An 18,575-nucleotide genomic window follows, 5' to 3' on the forward strand; every position below is an offset into this window, starting at 1 on the left:
TGGTTGCTGTTGGTGTATAGAAGAGCTACTGATATGTGTACATTAATCTTGTATCCGGAAACTTTGCTGAATTCTTTTATCAGTTCTAAGAGCTTTGTGGAGGAGTCCTTAGGGTTTTCAAGGTAAATGATTATATCATCAACGAACAGTGACGGTTTGACTTCCTCTTTACTGATTTGGATTCCGTTTATTGCTCTGGCTGGGACTTCCAGTACTATCTTGAAGAGGAGTGGTGAGGGTAGGCATCCTTGTGTTGTTTCTGTTCTCAGAGGGAATGCTTTCGGCTTTTCCCCATTCAGTATTATGTTGGCTGTGGGTTTGTCATAGATGGCTTTTATTACATTAAGATGTGTCCCTTGTATGTTGATTTTGCTGAGGGTTTTAATCATATAGGGATGCTGCATTTTATTGAGTGCTTTTTCTGCATCTATTGAGATGATCATGTGATTTTTTGTTTTTAATTCTGTTTATGTGGTGTATCACATTTATTTACTTGGATATGTTAAACCATCCCTGCATCCCTGATACGAAACCCACTTGATCATGGTGGATTATCTTTTTGGTATGTTGTTGGATTCAGCTAGCTAATATTTTTGTTAAGGATTTTAGCATCTATGTTCATCGAGGATTTTGGTCTGTAGTTTTCTTTTTTGGTTGTGATCTTTCCTGATTTTGCTATTAGGGTGATACTGGCTTCATAGAATGAATTAGGGAGGGTTACTTCTTTCTCTATCTTGTGGGATAGTGTCAAAAGGATTGGTACCAATGCTTTGACTGTCTGGTAGAATTCTACTGTGACTTGGTCTTGTCCTGGACTTTTTTTTTTGAGACGGAGTTCACTCTTGTTGCCCAGACTGGAGTGCAATGGCATGATCTCGGCTCACCGCAACCTCCGCCTCCCGGGTTCAAGCACTTCTCTTGCCTCAGCCTCCCGAGTAGCTGGGATTACAGGCATGCACCACCACGCCCAGCTAATTTTGTATTTTTAGTAGAGATAGGTTTTCTCCATGTTGGTCAGGCTGGTCTTGAACTCCCGACCTCAGGTGATCCACCCACCTCGGTCTCCCAAAGTGCTGGGATTACATGCCGGAGCCACCGCGCCCGACCTGGACTTTTTTTTATTGGTAATTTTTAAATTGCCATTCCAATCTCGCTGCTTGTTACTGGTCTGTTCAGGGTATCTAATTCTTCCTGATTTAAGCTAGGAGGGTTGTATTTTTTCCTGGAATTTATCCATCTCTTGTAGGTTTTCTAGTTTATGTGCGTAAAGGTGTTCATAATAGCCTTGAATGATCTTTTATATTTCAGTAGTGTCAGTTGTAATATCTCCTGTTTCGTTTCTCAGTGACTTTATTTGGATTTTCTGTCTTCTTTTCTTGGTTAATCTTGCTAATGGTATATCAATTTTATTTATCTTTTCAAGGAACTAGCTTTTTGTTTCATTTATTTTTTGTATTGTTTTGTTTTGTTTTGTTTTGTTTCCATTTCATTTAGTACTGCTCTGGTCTTGGTTATTTCCTTTCTTCTGCTGAATTTGGGTTTGGTTTGTTTTTGTTTCTCTAGTTCCTAGTGACCTTACATGGTCTGTTTGTGCTCTTTCGGACTTTTTGAGGTAGGCATTCAGGGCTATGAACTTTCCTCTTAGCAGTGCCTTAGCTGTATCCCAGAGGTTTTGATAGGTTGTGTCATTATTGTATTCAGGTTGAAGAATTTTTTAATTTCTATCTTGATTTTGTTTTTGACCCACTGCTCATTCCGGAGCAGGTTATTTTCCATGTGTTTGCGTGGTTTTGAAGGTTCCTTTTGGAGTTTATTTCCAGTTTTATTCCACTGTGACCTGAGAGAATGTTTGATATAATTTCAGTTTTCTTAAATTTATTGAGGCTCGTTTTATGGCCTATCATATGGTCTGTCTTGGAGAAATTTCCATGGGCTCTTGGATAGACTGTATATTCTGCGGTTGTTGGATGAAATGTTCAGTATATATCTGTTAAGTCCATTTGTTCCAGGTTATAGTTTAAATCCTTTGTTTCTTTGTTGACTTTCAGTCTTGATGACCTGTCTAGTGCTGTCAGTGGAGTGAAACCCTCCCCTGATTATTTTGTTGCTTTTTATCTGATTTCTTAGGCCTATTAGTAATTGTTTTGTAAATTTGGGAGGTCCAGTGTTAGTTGCATCTATGTTTAGGATTGTGATCTTTTCCTGTTGGACCAGGCCTTTTGCCATTATATAATATCCCTCTTTGTCTCTTTTAATCACTGTTGCTTTAAAGTTTGTTTCGTCTGATATAAGAATAGCTACCCCTGCTCGCTTTTGGTGTCCATTTTCATTAAATGTCTTTTCCCACCCCTTTACTTTAAGTTTATGTGAGTCCTTATGTGTTAGGTGAGTCTCCTGAAGACAGCAGATAGTTGTTTGGTGAGTTCTTATGCATTTTGGATCTTTTATTTATTTATTTATTTATTTATTTATTTATTTATTATTATTCTTATTTTTTGAGACAGAGTCTTGTTCTGTCACCAGGCTGGAGTGCAGTGGCGATCTTGGCTCACTGCAACCTCCGACTCCCGGGTTCAGGCGATTCTCTTGCCTCAGCCTCCCGAGTAGCTGGGATTACAGGTGCGTGCCACCACACCCAGCTAAATTTTTGTATTTTTAGTAGAGACAGAGTTTCACCATGTTGGCCAGGATGGTCTCGATCTCCTGACCTCGCGATCCACCGCCCAAAGTGCTGGGATTACAGGCATGAGCCACCGCACCCGGCGGTTCTGTATCTTTTAAGTGGTGCATTTAGGCCATTTACATTCCATGTTAGTATGGAAATGTGAGCTACCATTGCATTCATTATGCGCCTTGTTGCCTGCATACTTTAGGTTTTTCATTTTGTTTTTTGGTTTGGTTTTTCAACTTGTATTTTTGTTTTATAGGTCCTGTGTGATTTATACTTTAAAGAGGTTCTGTTTTGATGTGTTTCCAGCATTTGTTTCAGGATTTTGAGCTCCTTTTAGCAGTTCTTGTAGTGGTGGCTTGGTAATGGCAAATTCTCTCATTTGTTTGTCTGAAAATGACTGTATCTTTCCTTCATATATGATGCTTAGTTTTGCTGGATACAAAATTCTCAACTGATAATTGTTTTGTTTGAAGTGGATGAAAATAGGACCCCAGGCCGGGCGCGGTGGCTCAAGCCTGTAATCCCAGCACTTTGGGAGGCGGAGACGGGCGGATCACAAGGTCAGGAGATCGAGACCATCCTGGCTAACACGGCGAAACCCCGTCTCTACTAAAAACACAAAAAATTAGCCGGGCGAGGTGGCGGCGCCTGTGGTCCCAGCTACTCGGGAGGCTGAGGCAGGAGAATAGCGGGAACCCGGGAGGCGGAGCTTGCAGTGAGCTGAGATCTGGCCACTGCACTCCAGCCTGGGCGACAGAGCGAGACTCCGTCTCAAAAAAAGAAAATAGGACCCCAATCCCTTCTAGCTTGCAGGGGTTTCTGCTGAGAAATATGCTATTAATCTGATAGGTTTTCCTTTATAGGTTACCTGGTGCCTCTGTCTCACAGCTCTTAAGATTCTTTCCTTCGCCTTAACTTTGGATAACCTGATGACAGTGTGCCTAGGCGAAGATATTTTTGCGATGAATTTCTCACGTGTTCTTTGCGCTTCCTGTATATGCATGTCTAGGTCTCTAGCAAGGCCAGGGAAGTTTTCCTTGATTATTCCCCCAAATATATTTTCCAAGTTTTTAGAATTGTCTTCTTCCTCAGGAACACTGATTATTCTTGGGTTTGGTCGTTTAACATAATTCCAGACTTCTTAGAGGCTTTGTTTGTATTTTCTTATTCTTTTTTCTTTGTCTTTGTTGGATTGGGTTAATTTGAAGACCTTGTCTTCGAGCTCTGAATTTCTTTCTTCTACTTGATCAGTTCTATTGCTGAGATTTTTCAGAGCATTTTGCATTTCTAAAAGTGTGTCCAATGTTTCCTGAATTTTTGATTGTTTTTTGTTTATGCTATCTGTTTCCTTGAATATTTCTCCCTTCACTTCTTGTATCATGTTTTGGATTTCCTTGCATTGGGCTTTGCCTTTCTCTGGTCCCTCCCTGATTAGCTTAATAACTAATGTCCTGAATTCTTTTTCAGGTAAATCAGGGCTTTCTTCTTGGTTTGGATCCATTGCTGGTGAACTAGTGTGATTTTTGGGGGGTGTTGACGAGCCTTGTTTTGTCATATGACTAGGGTTGGTTTTCTGGTTCCTTCCCATTTGGGTAGGCTCTGTCAAAGGGAAGGTCTAGGGCTGAAGCCTGTTGTTCAGATTGTTTTGTCCCACAGGGTGTTCCTTAGATATAGTACTTTCCCCCTTTTCCTGTGGATATGGCATCCAGTGATTGTTGTCTCTCTTCTGGGTCTAGCCACCCATCGAGTCCACCCGACTCCAGGCTGGTACTGGGGTTTGTCTGCACAGTGTCCTGTAATGTGAACTGTATATGGGTCTGTCAGCCATGGATACTAGCGCCTGAACTGGTGGGGGTGGCCCAGGATGCAATGGACTCCATGCAGGTCCTTGGCTTTGCTGGTTTAATGCTCTGTTTTTGTGCTGGTTGGCCTCCGGCCAGGAGGTGGCGCTTTCCAGAATGCATCAGCTATAGTAGTGTGGGTGGTAGGCGGGGCCCTAGAACTCCAAAGAGTATTTGTTCTTTGTTTTCTGCTATCAGGGTAGTTAGGGAAGGACCATCAGGTGGGGGCGGGGGTAGGCGTGTCTGAGCTCAGCCTCTTCTTGGGTGGGTCTTGCTGAGGCTGCTGAGGGGGATGGGGTGAGATTCCCAGGTCACTGGAGTTGTGTACCTAGAAGGATTATGGTTGCCTCTGCTGAGTCATGCAGTTTGTCAGGGAAGTGGGGGGAAAGCCAGCAGTCACACAGGCCTCACCCAGCTCCCACGCAAACTGAAAGGCTGGTCTGTCTCACTCCCACCGTGCACCTCTTCCCCCCGCCCCGCCCCACCGCCGAAACAGCCCAGATTGTGTTTCCTGGGGGAGGGCGAGTCTGCCTTGAAAACTTGCCAGAGGCTTTCCACCTCCAAGCTGCAAAAGAAAGGGCTTTAGTTCATCCCCCACCTGTGAAGTCTGCAATCTGGATTTGCACCCTCCCCCGGAGTTCTGGCCTCCAGGCTTCTTGCCCCATTCAAATTGTTAAGAAGTTCAGCTACAGAAGTCCTTCTTCCTGTGGAGTTTTATCCCCTGCTCTGATGGCCACCCTCCTGATGGATCCCTGTGTTGCCAGGCAGGAATGGGCTGCTTGGGGATCCAGCGAGCTCCCAGTGCCTTTCTGCTACTTCCTCTACCCCTGTATTTCGCTTGGCTTGGCTCTCTAACTTGACTCAACTCCAGGTAAAGTCGGGAATTTCTCCTGCAAATAAACCTTCAGCTTCGCCAGTGGGGGTGTGTCTACATCATTAATTTTAACTCTGTGACTTATTCCATTATTCCATGGTTTAAGCCCCATTTACCAGATCCCCTCTGAAAAATTTTTAGGTTGTTTTCAATTTTCCTGCATAACAAACCGTGCTACGGAGAACATTCTTTTGTGTATCTTTGGGTGCCTGTGGAAGAATATCTTTGGGACCAATTCCTAGAAATTGAAATATGGGTCAAAGGGTTTGTACATTTTGCATTTTGATAGTTATTGTAAAATTGACTTCCAAAATGTTTGATACTAATTTAGACACCCACAGAGTGTATGAGAGTACCCATTTCAACGCATCCTCATGGATATGGAGTATTAAGTGGTAAAACCATTTCAATCACTTCTGTAAAAGGCATTATTTTCTCTGTAGAAAATATTTTCAGATTCAAAGTAAGGCATGCATAATTTTTAAATACAAAGCTAGAGATTTTAGTTTTACAAAATATTAATAGTGTTTTTTTTGTTTTTTGTTTTTTTTTTTTTTTTTTTACTATTTGTGTAGCCCTAACTGCATACTGAATAACAGTTGTTATTATTTGGTCTGTCATACTGAAGCAGTTACTTTTGAAGTCATGTAAAAGTTACATTTTCTCTAATGCTTACCAGATGGGGGATAATTTGACAGCTGCTTTGTTGAAATCAACAATTAAGTAATATGTGTGTATATGTTAACCAGCAAGCAAATTGAGTATGTATTATACCCTGGAAAAAATATATATCAGCTGGGCCTGGTGGCCTATGTCTGTAATCCCAGCACTTTGGGAGGCCACGGCGGGCAGATGACTTGAGGTCAGGAGTTCGAGACCAGCCTGACCAACATGGTGAAACCTTATCTTTACTAAAAAGACCAAAAAATTAGCCAGGCGTGGTGGCAGGCACCTGTAATCCCAGCTACTCGATAGGCTAAGACAGGAGAATTACCTGAACCCGGGGGGTGGAGGTTGCAGTGACCCAAGATTGCGCCACTGTACTACAGCCTGGGCGACAGAGTGAGACACTATCTCAAATAAAAAAAAAAAAAAAAAGGAAAAAATATATGTATCTGTTATTTTAACAAATAAGCCTTTCTAAGAGTCCACAAATGCTGTGGAACTTATTTGTTCAGTTACAAATGCATTCCATAGTAATAAAATATTGTTGCTTTTTTATATTGCAATCCCAAATATTTTCTGAGTTTAAGCTTTTAAGATCTTTTATAGCTAGAAAGCTGTTCTCCCTACCCTCTGTACCCATGTAACAACCAGTTTCACTTTCTTTTATCAGTTAAAATTTTCCCTCAGCAATGAATGTTATTTGAACTAAGTGGGAAATATTATATGGTCTGTTGTGACATATATTATTCTTAAAAGTGTAAGTTTTGAAATTTGTCTTTTCAAGTATATATACATTGCTCTTAGTCTTTGCTGATAGTTTAAGTTGATATACTTGTGCTGAAATAGCTTTAAAGACTTTTCAATTTTAAAAGACATTTTTAAAAATAAGCTGTATCTATTAGGGGGAACTTTTTCCCTCTTGTTGTTTTTATTTTTGCTTATTTTTGTATACTCAGAGGACTTTGAGTACCATTTATAGTAGTACTTCAATGCTCTACCATTTGGATATAATTAGTATAATTAGTGTTGTATTAACCAGATACAGGAGCAGATAAAATATGTTTATACTTACAGTGATGTCATTTTATCTTCCTTTAAGATCAGCACTTTAAAGGGATTGACTTTATTTACTTAAATGGATCACATTTTCAGTTTTATTGTATATTAATTGTGTTATTTTTCTGTATATTTTTGTAGGCCCTGATTTTGTTGTTTGTGATGAAGGCCACATTCTAAAAAATGAAGCATCTGCTGTTTCTAAAGCTATGAATTCTATACGATCAAGGAGGAGGATTATTTTAACAGGAACACCACTTCAAAATAACCTAATTGAGTGTGAGTTAATATCTCTGATTATGCAGTATAATATCGGTATTTCCTCGGATAATATGTTTGTAACTTTACCATTTGCCTTTTCTTCTGCTTACTCTAGTATAATCCTAGACCATGATCTACATAGGTTCATCTTAGTCTGCTGTGAAAGAATAACATACTTTTCAAATGAGATGTTTTATAAATATGAGTGGTAAAAGACAGTCAAGAGATACGCCATTGTGAATGTTCATATATAAATATGGAATGTGATTTATTGCAAGAGTATCAGAAGTCTTAATGATTGCTTTAAAAAGTACATAAGCATATGTGATTACTCCAGATAATTTTAAGGAGATATTCCAGTTTTGGGGCATGTACTGTTAAGAAATCAAGAAGAAATGGGAACTGTGAACATTTCAGTAAAGTGGAGATGGGAGAAGGAGAGGTTTGCTGAATCCATGGCAGGACAATTTGCTGAGGTTAAAGGTAGTTGATGTAAACCTAGGGAAGTAAGTTGTGAATTTCCCTCATTTTCATATGTCTGTGGTGACACTAAAGAAGGGAACATGAGATTATTCAGCAAGTAACAAATTGAAATTTCCTGTTGTAATCGCTCACTTTTTTTCCCACTGTAATGGCTTTTTGTTATTTTTCTCTGTGTTACATTCCTTTAGTGTATTTATGGTAACTTTTTGCTATTTTATCGTTTGTAATACTAGTCATTTCACTTTAGCCTATACTTTATGTTTGTTTTTATCTGTTCCAGTTTTCCTCTTTTCTGTTCTATTACCATATTTATAGAAATGCTGTTTCATATTGTGGTCCTATATAGTATGGGACAAGTGATAGCTCTATTAATTTTTACAAAATGGGTTAGTCTTACAAAATACATTAGTAATTAATTTATTTTTAACTATTTGTGTAGCCCCTACTGAATAACAGTTGTTATTATTTGATCTCTCAAATATTATTTGATTATTCTAATCAGTTAATATAAATTAACTTGCGTAGTAGCTTATTACCTCCTTTTATTGTTTTGACTTAGTATCTCCTTTCTTCACAAGATAGCCTCACAGACCATAAATCATGGTTAGATTAATGGACCACTTGTTTTGTACTTCATATCTCTTATAAATAGTGAGCTTGAATAAAATGTCCTTAGGTATTTTTAAAAAACATTCATGTCTAGTATTTAGGGATGGTTTTTACTTCAGTTTTCTCTCTCGTTTTGGTAATTCACTTGTAGATCAGACTTATAACCATGTTTATTCTATACTTAGCTTGATATTCTTTTTTTGTAGCTTAATTCTAATGCATGTGTTTTTGACATGAACATTTCATTGGGGAATTTTTCTGAGTCTTTTCAACCATTGTTAATGTTGTTAATGAATAATGTCTTCTCTCTTAGATCATTGTATGGTTAATTTTATCAAGGAAAATTTACTTGGATCCATTAAGGAGTTCAGGAATAGATTTATAAATCCAATTCAAAATGGTCAGTGTGCAGATTCTACCATGGTAGATGTCAGAGTGATGAAAAAACGTGCTCACATTCTCTATGAGATGTTAGCTGGATGTGTTCAGGTACAGATATGTTCCATAGTAGTAAAATATTCTTACTTTTTAATATTACAATCTGACATATTTTCTGAGCTTAAAGTTTAATAATTTTGTGTTTTCTTTCCCACTCTTTCAGTAGATAGTTTTACAGTTATATCTCCTTGCATTGTCTTCAAAAATTTCTGCTGCATTCAACTTTTAAAAAAAGTTTCGCTGAGAAGTTTAAAACATAGTTAATTCATTTGCCAAGTGTAAAGCCTCATATCTTATTATGTTAATGTTTAGATTTTTCATCCTTAAGATAGGGAGTTCCTTAAGAGGAACACAACTATTATGATGAAGTTCCTATGCTCACCCTAATTCTATAGTATAGTATTATAAATCTCACATTTTTGAAATGGTTATAGGAAAGGCCAGTACGAATTAAGAGAGGAGTCATTTTTAAAGTAATCCTGGAGAAACAGTTTTGTTGCTTTCAATTATATATAATAACCTGAACAGATTAGTGGTGTCGTTTACATACAGATTTTCAGTGAATCTATATTAATGAATGGATAAATACCTAGAGACTGAGCTGGCAGTTAATAGATCTCAAGATACGCACTTTCTCTGCAAACGTTAGGTACTAATGATAGCCTCAAAGATGTTTTAACAAATGAGACAGGCTATTCTTTTGGTTGGATATATAGTTTGCCCTCCATATTTGCGGGTTTTGTATCCATGGATTCAACCTACCATGGATCAACAATATTTTAAAAAATAGATAAAATGGACAGAGGCTAGGTACAGTGGTGCACACCTATAATTCCAGCACTTTAAGAGGCCAAGGTGGGAGGATCACTTGAGCCCAGGAGTTCAGGGCTGCAGTGAGCTAAGATCATGCCACTGCACTCCAGGCTGGATGGCAGAGCAAGACCCTGTCTCTAAAAAAAAGTTTTAAAAAATTAGCCAGGCACGGTGGTGCACACCTATAGTCTCAGTCTCTTGCGAGGCTGAGGCAGGAGGATTGCTTGAGCCCAGGAATTCAAGACTGCAATGAGCTAAGATCATGCCACTGCACTTCAGCCTCAACAGAGTAAGACCCTGTCTCTTAAAAAAAAAGAAAGAAAATAATTAAGAAAAAAATGAATGACTGTGTCTGTACTGAACATGTACAGACTTTTTTCTTGTCATTATTGCCTAAACAATAGAGTATAACAAGTATTACATAATATTTGTATTGTGTTGGGCATTATAAGTAATCTAGGGATGATTTAATGAGAGGATGTTTATAGGTTATATGCAAACACTACATTATTTATATAAGTGACTTGAGCTTTCATGGATTTTGATATCTGTGGAGGTGGGGGTGGGTTCTGGAACCAGTCTCCCATAGATACTGAGGGATGACTGTACTTGCCATCATTATAAGGAGTACCTGTTCCATTTGGTCAGATTGGCTACACGTGCTAGCAAGTACTGTGTTTCTGTATTGCTGCTACTACCCAGGCAGCATTTTTCCTTCTGGTTTAAGTAGTAATTTCTATTTAGCACACTGGTGTTCTATTTTTCTATTCTTATAATAAAATGGTTTCAAGAGTGCTTGTAGATGGATTGCTTTCTTAATTGGGCAAATAGTCCCTCTAAAATTATATGTTATTGTTTGACGTATTAGCATATCCTTCTCAGAAGCCAACTCAGGCTGCATTAGACTTTTATTCCTAGGTTTTACTATATGATTAAAGCAAGTCATTTTGCTAACACTACCTACTACATCCTCTCCACATCTTTTGTTATTTTTGTTTCTGTACAGAGAAGACTATTTCGAAAACTTAAATGCTCACTTGGCAATGTGACTGCTTCAATTTAAAACCTACCTGGTGTGTTGCAGTATCTTTTTACCAGTGTACCATATTGTATAGTCATATGAAATACATGGTGTAGAAAATTATGGGTTTAGAAAGGGTAAATATATTTAAGAAAATGTTTTCTTATATGTTTAGTGCCTATTTATTTATGTGTATATTTCAGTTATAAGCAATGAGAATTTGTAGTTCATTCCTGTTAAATATTTAGACTAATTTTCATTCTCTTTCTTGTTAATTACAGAGGAAAGATTATACAGCATTAACAAAATTCTTGCCTCCAAAACACGAATATGTGTTAGCTGTGAGAATGACTCCTATTCAGTGCAAGCTCTATCAGTACTACTTAGATCACTTAACAGGTAACCAATACACCTTGCTGATTTCATCTTCCTATAAAGACATTCTTTTTCCAAAGATTATTCCAGTCATCTTACTATGTCTGTTCTTTTTCAGTTTTCCATTTGAATAAAATGGGTATGCTTAAAAGCATAAAATATTTCTAATTAAAAAACACTGATGCTGTCAAAATTAAAATCAAGAAGCAAACTGATGAAAAAGATATACAGCACATATGAATAATGCCCTTAATTTGTAAAGAGCTTTTATTTCAGAAAAATTACGAATGTGAATAAATCCATAAAAGAAGATATACAAAATTCCAGAGTATTTTTTTAAAAGTATTCACCCACATTAATAATAAAAGGCATGTAAGTTAAATTCATGAGTTTGTTTCTCAGTTATTTAATTAACAAAGGTTGAAGGCAGAAAAGGTAACATGGAAGGCAAGGCATGTAGTATGCACTCCATGTTATTATGCACTCCATGTTATTATAAAAATGCACACAAATGCCTAAAATACAGCAAAATGCTAACAGAAGTTGTTTTCTGGGTGTTTTTGTTATGAAGACCTTCTAGTTTATTTCTTGTATTTTTCTATGCTTTAAAAAAATACAATGAGTAGTTATTGTTTTACCATCAATAAGCTTTTGCGTGTGTGTGTCTGTGTCCCTCTGTGCCTGAAGATGTCTGTCTTCACACAACAAAACCTTTGGACTGGAGTGAGATTTCTTACTTGTTGGTCACTTATTCTGGTACATTTCCCCAAATGATACTACATATTTAATTAGGAGATACAGGTTAGAGGGTGCTCTTTGGCCCATTGTGAATACAGTAATTGATCAAAAGAATAGAGGAGGATGGAAGTATGTACACACATATTAAAATGATACTTAATTATAGCTAAAGTGGTACTCTTTTTGTAATAGCAGTGCATCCTAGAGAGTAATATGATGATGGTTCTCAAGAAACATTCTGCTGGGGAAAACAGTATTTGAATCTTAGTATTTTATGGAACTGCTTTTTTGCTCTTATAAAAACAATTTTTGTATTGACTTTTGGAAGAAAATCAGTTCCAATAAAGCACACATTTTCATTTGTATATCTATCAGAAGCTGGTAGATTTACTATACTATTCTTTTTTGAATAATAAAAATTGCAGGCATAATTAAATAACCAAATAGTTATCCCAATGAGAGAGTTGCTGTGTAGTTTAAGAGAGGGATGTTCAGATCTGTGTTTCATTAATCTCTGAGTGATAAGGAGTAATAAATTTGGTCATTTAATATTTTTTCCTTTTAAAATGTTTTATATTAGGGAAAATGCTCACAATAGTGTTTTCAGATTTTATAGAATTGGTTGTCTTTAATAACCAATCTTAGGCTGGGCATGGTGGTTCATGCCTGTAATCACAGCACTTTGGGAGGCCAAGATGGGAGGATGACTTGAGCTCAGGAGTTCAGAACCAGCCTGGGCAGCATAGTGAAACCTCACCTCCACAAAAAATCGAAAAATTAGCCAGGTATGGTAATGCACACCTGTAGTCCAGCTACTTGGGAGGCTGAGGCAGGAGGTTTGCTTGAGCCTGAGAGGTCAAGACGGCAGTGAGCCATGCTTGTGCCACTGCATTTCAGCCTGGGCAACAGAGCACTACCCTGTCTCAGCAACAAAAACAACCAATCACAAATGTTAACAGCTCAGGTATAGATGTTAAGCTCTACCCTTTTGAGTTGACCTCATGGAGGTAGATAGTAGAATGATAGATACCCGAGTCTGGGAAGTATGTGTGTGTTGAGGGAGGGATAGAGAGAGATTGGTTAATGGGTACAGACATGTAGTTAGATAGAAGGGATAAGTTCTACTGTTCGATGGCAGAATGGGGTGACTGTAGTTAACAACAATGCATTGTATATTTCAAAATAGCTAGAAGAGGGGGCTCGAAATGTTCCCAGCATATAAAAGTGATAAATACTCAAGGTGATGGATAGCCTGAATACCCTGACTTGATCATTGCGTATTCTATGCATGTAACAAAATATCACATGTACTCCCAAAATATGTATAAATACTATGTATCAATTTTTAAAATTTTTTAAAAACTTACTCTTTTTGAGAGCAATGCAATTATTTAAGAATTTAGGGAGCTTTGCTTTATTCTTTGTGACTGTCATTGATAGGAGTAAATATCTAAAGCGCTAATTGCCATAGCTAAAATCTGAAAGATGCGATTGTTAAATTATCATCTGGTACCATGAATCTTTAAGTTTTAGGGTGTGGGGTTCCCCCTTACCAAATGCAATATTACCTGTAGAATAGAATAGCCTGAGTTAAATAACCCCTTTTAAAAACATTCATAAAAGGCCAAGTGGGTTATATTAATGGCTACTCTTGTCTTGTTTCTCAGTACAAATCTTCACAGTATTTCTCTTGAAATATCACCTGCCTATTTTACTTGCATTTAAAATGTTTGGTATTTTATCTGTTAAATATTCCAGAAATTTTTTGTTTCTACATTAGGCTTTTTTAGACTGTGGTTACTTTTAAGAAGTTCACCCAAATTTTGTTTTAAACATTAACAGCAGTTTCATGTTAATTTTAGTGATAATTTGTAATATGTTTAATATTTGCAGAATGAAAGTCCTAAGAGACTGGCTGTTAAAGAATATTGAGGAAATCTAAAATCCTCTTAATTTTTCTTAGTTCTCTTTTTTTCAGTGTAATTCTATGGTTTGCCTTTTATTGTCAGGTATCAGAAGTTTATAATAAAATGTAAACCTCTGCAATTCAGTAAACACTTAAGGTTTTATAAGCATGTGGATACTTAGTTTTTTAATAACTAAATATTAGTCTGGCTTTAAACTTAAAATCCACACACTGTCTTATTTTGACCACTGTGCAAAAAAATAGAACACAGGAAAAGATAGCCCATGGAATGTGAAAAAATATTGCAAAACATATATCTGATAAGGAATTCACATGCAGAATATAGTTGTCCCATGGTATATGTGGGGGATTGGTTCTAGGACCTGCCTGTGTATACCAAAATTTGCTCATACACAAATCCTGCAGAACCTGCATATATGAAAAGTCAAACATGGGTTTCACATTCTGTGAATACTGTATTTTCAATCAACATTTGGTTGAAACAAAATCTGTGTATAAGTGGACCCATGTGGTTTAAACCTTTGGTGCACAGGGGTCAACTGTATGTAAAGAATTCCTGCAACTCAACAACAGAGAAACAGTCTGTTTCAAAAAGAAGCAAAAGATTTGAATAGAAATTTCTCTAAAGAAGATATACAATGCTCAACATATCTCCTCATTAGAGGAATGCAAATCAAAACTGCAGTGAGATACCATTTCACACCCATTGTGGTGGCCATTATGGAAAAAAAAATGGAAAATAAGTGCTTAAGAGGATGTGGAGAAAGTGGAACCCTGTACATTGCTAGTAGGAATGTCAGATGTGGAAAAACATTGTAGTAGTAACTCAGAAAGTTAAATATATACCATTTGATCTAATAGTTCCACTTATAGGTATGCCCAAAAGAATTGAAAGCAGGAACTCAAACAGATACTGAGACACTTATGTTTATAGTTGCATCGTTCATAATGGCAAAAAAACGTGGAAGCAACCCAAATGTCCACTGATGGATGAATGGATAAACAAAATGTGGTATGGACATACTTCAGTGGAATATTACTCAGCCTCATAAAGGAGGGAAATTCCGACATTTGCTACCACATAGATGAAGCTTGAAGATATTAATGCTAAGTGAAAGAAATCAGACACAAAAAGGCAAATACTGTATAATTCTGCTTAAAGGTACCTAGAGTAGTCAAACTCTATGAGTAGAAAGTAGAATCGTGGTTACCAGGTTCTGGGGGATGAAGGGTATGGGAAGTTACTGTTAATGGGTACTAAGTGTCTGTTTGGACTGATGAAAAAGTTCTAGAAATAAAGAGTGCTGATTTTTTTTTTTTTTTTTTTTTTTAACACTAAACATGCCAGGCTTTTATTGATCTTTTGTGAATCTGCCATACACTTAATTAAAGTTTTTTTTTTTTTACTTTAATTATAGTAAACATAGCACTTAGTAAACATAGCTTTTTGGAGAATTTGCATAAGTTTAGTATATATTAAGATTTAATATATCTTAGACAGAGCCAGGATTTTCAAATATCAGCTTTATCATTTAGTAAGTTTACTCACATTATTTTGGTGATAATACATTGTGATATTTTTCCATATAATATTTTTCGCTTAACATACCATAGTTTTAAGAATTGTATATGATTATTTACATAATCATGAAATAACACATGGCTAACTTGTTTTTTTTTTTGTTTTTTGTTTTTTTGTTTTTTTTTTTCCTCAACAAATTTTATAGAACAGAAAACCAAACACCGCATGTTCTCACTCATAGGTGGGAACTGAACAATGAGATCACTTGGACTCAGGAAGGGGAACATCACACACCGGGGCCTATCATGGGGAGGGGGGAGGGGGGAGGGATTGCATTGGGAGTTATACCTCATGTAAATGACGAGTTGATGGGTGCTGACGAGTTGATGGGTGCAGCACAGCAACATGGCACAAGTATACATATGTAACAAACCTGCACATTATGCACATGTACCCTAGAACTTAAAGTATAATAATAATAAATAAATTTAAAAAAATAAAAAATAAAAAATAAAGTACTGGAAAAAAAATAAAAAATAAAATTTCTCAAATAAAACACAACTGTAATATGCAAATACTCATTTTACATAAAAATAGGTAATTAACTGTAAAAAAATTTTTTTGATAACTGACAGGTTAAATTAATTTAAAAATAAAATTTGTTGAGGAAAGAGTGCTGATTTTTGTACAACATTGTGATTATACTTAATGCCACTGAATTGTGTACTTAAAAACTGGTTAAATAGTAAATTTTTTATTTTATTTTATTTTTATTTTACTTTAAGTTCTGGGATACCTGTGCAGAACGTGCAGGTTTGTTACATAAGTATCCATGTGCCATGGTGGTTTGCTGCACCTATCAAGCTGTCATTTTCAGCCCCACATGCATTAGGTATTTGTCCTAATGGTCTTCCTCTCCTTGCTCCCAACCCCCCGATAGGCCCCAGTGTGTGATGTGCCCCTCCCTGTGTCCATGTGTTCTCATTTAAAACAGTAAATTTTTTAAATGTATATTTTACCATAATTTAAGAAGTACTCCCGAATGGAGCACAGTAATATGCTTTTGTCTCTAAAAATACATGGACCCAAGTGCCACTCTTTAGAGATTGATTCAAAAGGTCTGGAGTAGGGCCCATGCATCTGCATTTTTATGAGCCCTACAGGTGATTCTGATGGACCATCAGCTTAAGAACCATTGCTCCAAATTTTTTTCTTTGGTAAGGGGTGAGCTGAGACCCGAGATGAGTGAACTAGACAAGGGGAACGTGGAGAAATGACACTGAAGTGTTAACTTTGGTGATTTTCTCTAAGTGGTAGAAATATTAATTCTTTTGTATTTTACTTGTTATATACATTTCTGCAAAATCACAAAATCCAAGAAATATACATATATGTAAAACTTTCATAATCAGAAAAATACTTTAAAGTTTCATTTTGTTTTTAATTGACACATTAATTGTACATATTAATAGGCCCAGAGTAATATTTTGATACATGTATACATTGTGTAATGATAAAATTAGGGTAATTTAGTGTATCTGTCACTTCAAACACTTGTCATTGCTTTGTGGTGAGAACATTCAAAATTCTCTCTTCTAGCTATTTTTTAAAATTTTATTTCTTTTAATTGTCATTGCTTTGTGGTGAGAACATTGAAAATTCTCTCTTCTAGCTATTTTTTAAAATTTTATTTATTTTAATTAAAAATATTTATTTAAACATTTTTTATATAGAGAGATGGGATCTTGCTATGTTGCCCAGGCTCATCTTGAACTACTGGGCTCAAGTGATATCCCATCTCAGCCTCCCAAAGTGCTGGGATTACAGGTGTGAGCCACCATGCTCAGCCTCATCTAGCTATTTCAATAAGTTTTAAAAAATATTAAGTTAAATTTAGTGTTTAAAAATATTATGACTAACATTGGAATAGTGCACTTCAAGCTGTGAAAATAATGTATAATAGTAATTTCCAAATGTGGTTGTACTGTCAGAATCACCATTAAACGCAGAACACTCCTAAACTGGCAAAGATAAAATGATACTAAGTGTTGTTGAGGCTACAGAGAAATGAGCTCTCTTGATGGTAGCATAAATTGGACAGTAATTTAGAAAGGGACCTCAAAATTAATTTCAATTGTATGCTTTTTTCCAAAGGAAATGGTCAGAAATGTATGCAGAGATTTATAGTAAAGGATGTTAATCTCAGGGTTTGTTTCAAAGCTTAGTTTTCTGGCTGCAGAAATAGCAATGTGTGTTCATTGTGAAATATATATGAAATACTGAAAGGCACTGATACAATTAAAAACTACCTATAATCTCATAAACTAGAATTTGGAACCGCTACTTATTTAATATTTGATATCTTGCTTTCCAGTTTTTAAAATGTATGTGTGACACTTAAATGTCATAAACACACACTACATAAACACACAATACATATACATTGTGTTTATATACTGTGTGTGTGTGTGTGTATATATATATATATATCTTTTTTTTAATGGCTGGAATTATGTTATCCAGCTTGTGACCTAAAGTGAACTGTTACCTGTTGTGGCATTATTTATAATAACAAAAAATTGGAAATTAACTCAAATCCTCAACTTTTGGGGATAGTTTATATTATGGTATATCACCATAATCTAATACCATGCAGGAAGATACATTAAATATTATAACATGGAATATTGTGTGTTAATAATTAGGAATATATACAATAAGTATATTATGTAATAAAGATGAAATCGTACCCATTTCTGTGAAATAAAAAGGATGTGTATGAAAATGCATAGCAAAGTGATCAAAAAGATAATGCCACAAAATACTTTTTAGTGTTCACTCTAATATTTTCAAATTAGTAGAATTGTGTCTATAATGTGTATTATGTATTAAATTACCTCTTCAAATTTGGCTCTATCCCTTTCTCTCTGTTTTGATATGACATTTATCAGCTCTTCTTACTCCATCAACCATGTCTCTTAAGATCTCTTCCATATTCCTGATCATTTTAACTCTGCTGCATTAAGTTAGTATATTCTGACATATCTTCCAGCTAAGTAGTTTTTGTCTTTGGATGTATGTCTTATGCTATTAAGAGGAATTTAATTGAAATGTAAAACTCAATGACTTTCTCCTAAGGTCAGGAACAAAACAAAGATGTCACTTATGCCTCTTATATTTAACATTTTCTAGAGGTTCTGGCCAGGACAATTACACCAGAAAACTAAAAGTATTCCACAGTGTCATGGAAGGGGTAAAACTATTTCAATTTGCAAGTGAC

General features: G+C 36.1%; 1 protein-coding gene across 4 annotated transcripts in view; it reads left to right on the forward strand.

The window, feature by feature from the left end:
- The window catches only part of ATRX (ATRX, chromatin remodeler), a 282,193-nt gene that overhangs the window by 155,537 nt on the left and 108,081 nt on the right, over positions 1–18,575 (forward strand). For all 4 annotated transcript variants that reach the window (XM_025372040.1, XM_025372038.1, XM_025372039.1 and 1 more), the window contains 3 exons: positions 7,250–7,387; positions 8,775–8,950; positions 11,015–11,132. In XM_025372040.1, the coding sequence (XP_025227825.1) occupies positions 7,250–7,387; positions 8,775–8,950; positions 11,015–11,132 (432 nt within the window). The remainder of the gene's footprint in view (positions 1–7,249; positions 7,388–8,774; positions 8,951–11,014; positions 11,133–18,575) is intronic.

The sequence above is a fragment of the Theropithecus gelada genome, chromosome X (genome assembly GCF_003255815.1).
Source record: "Theropithecus gelada isolate Dixy chromosome X, Tgel_1.0, whole genome shotgun sequence".
Lineage (NCBI taxonomy): Eukaryota > Metazoa > Chordata > Mammalia > Primates > Cercopithecidae > Theropithecus > Theropithecus gelada.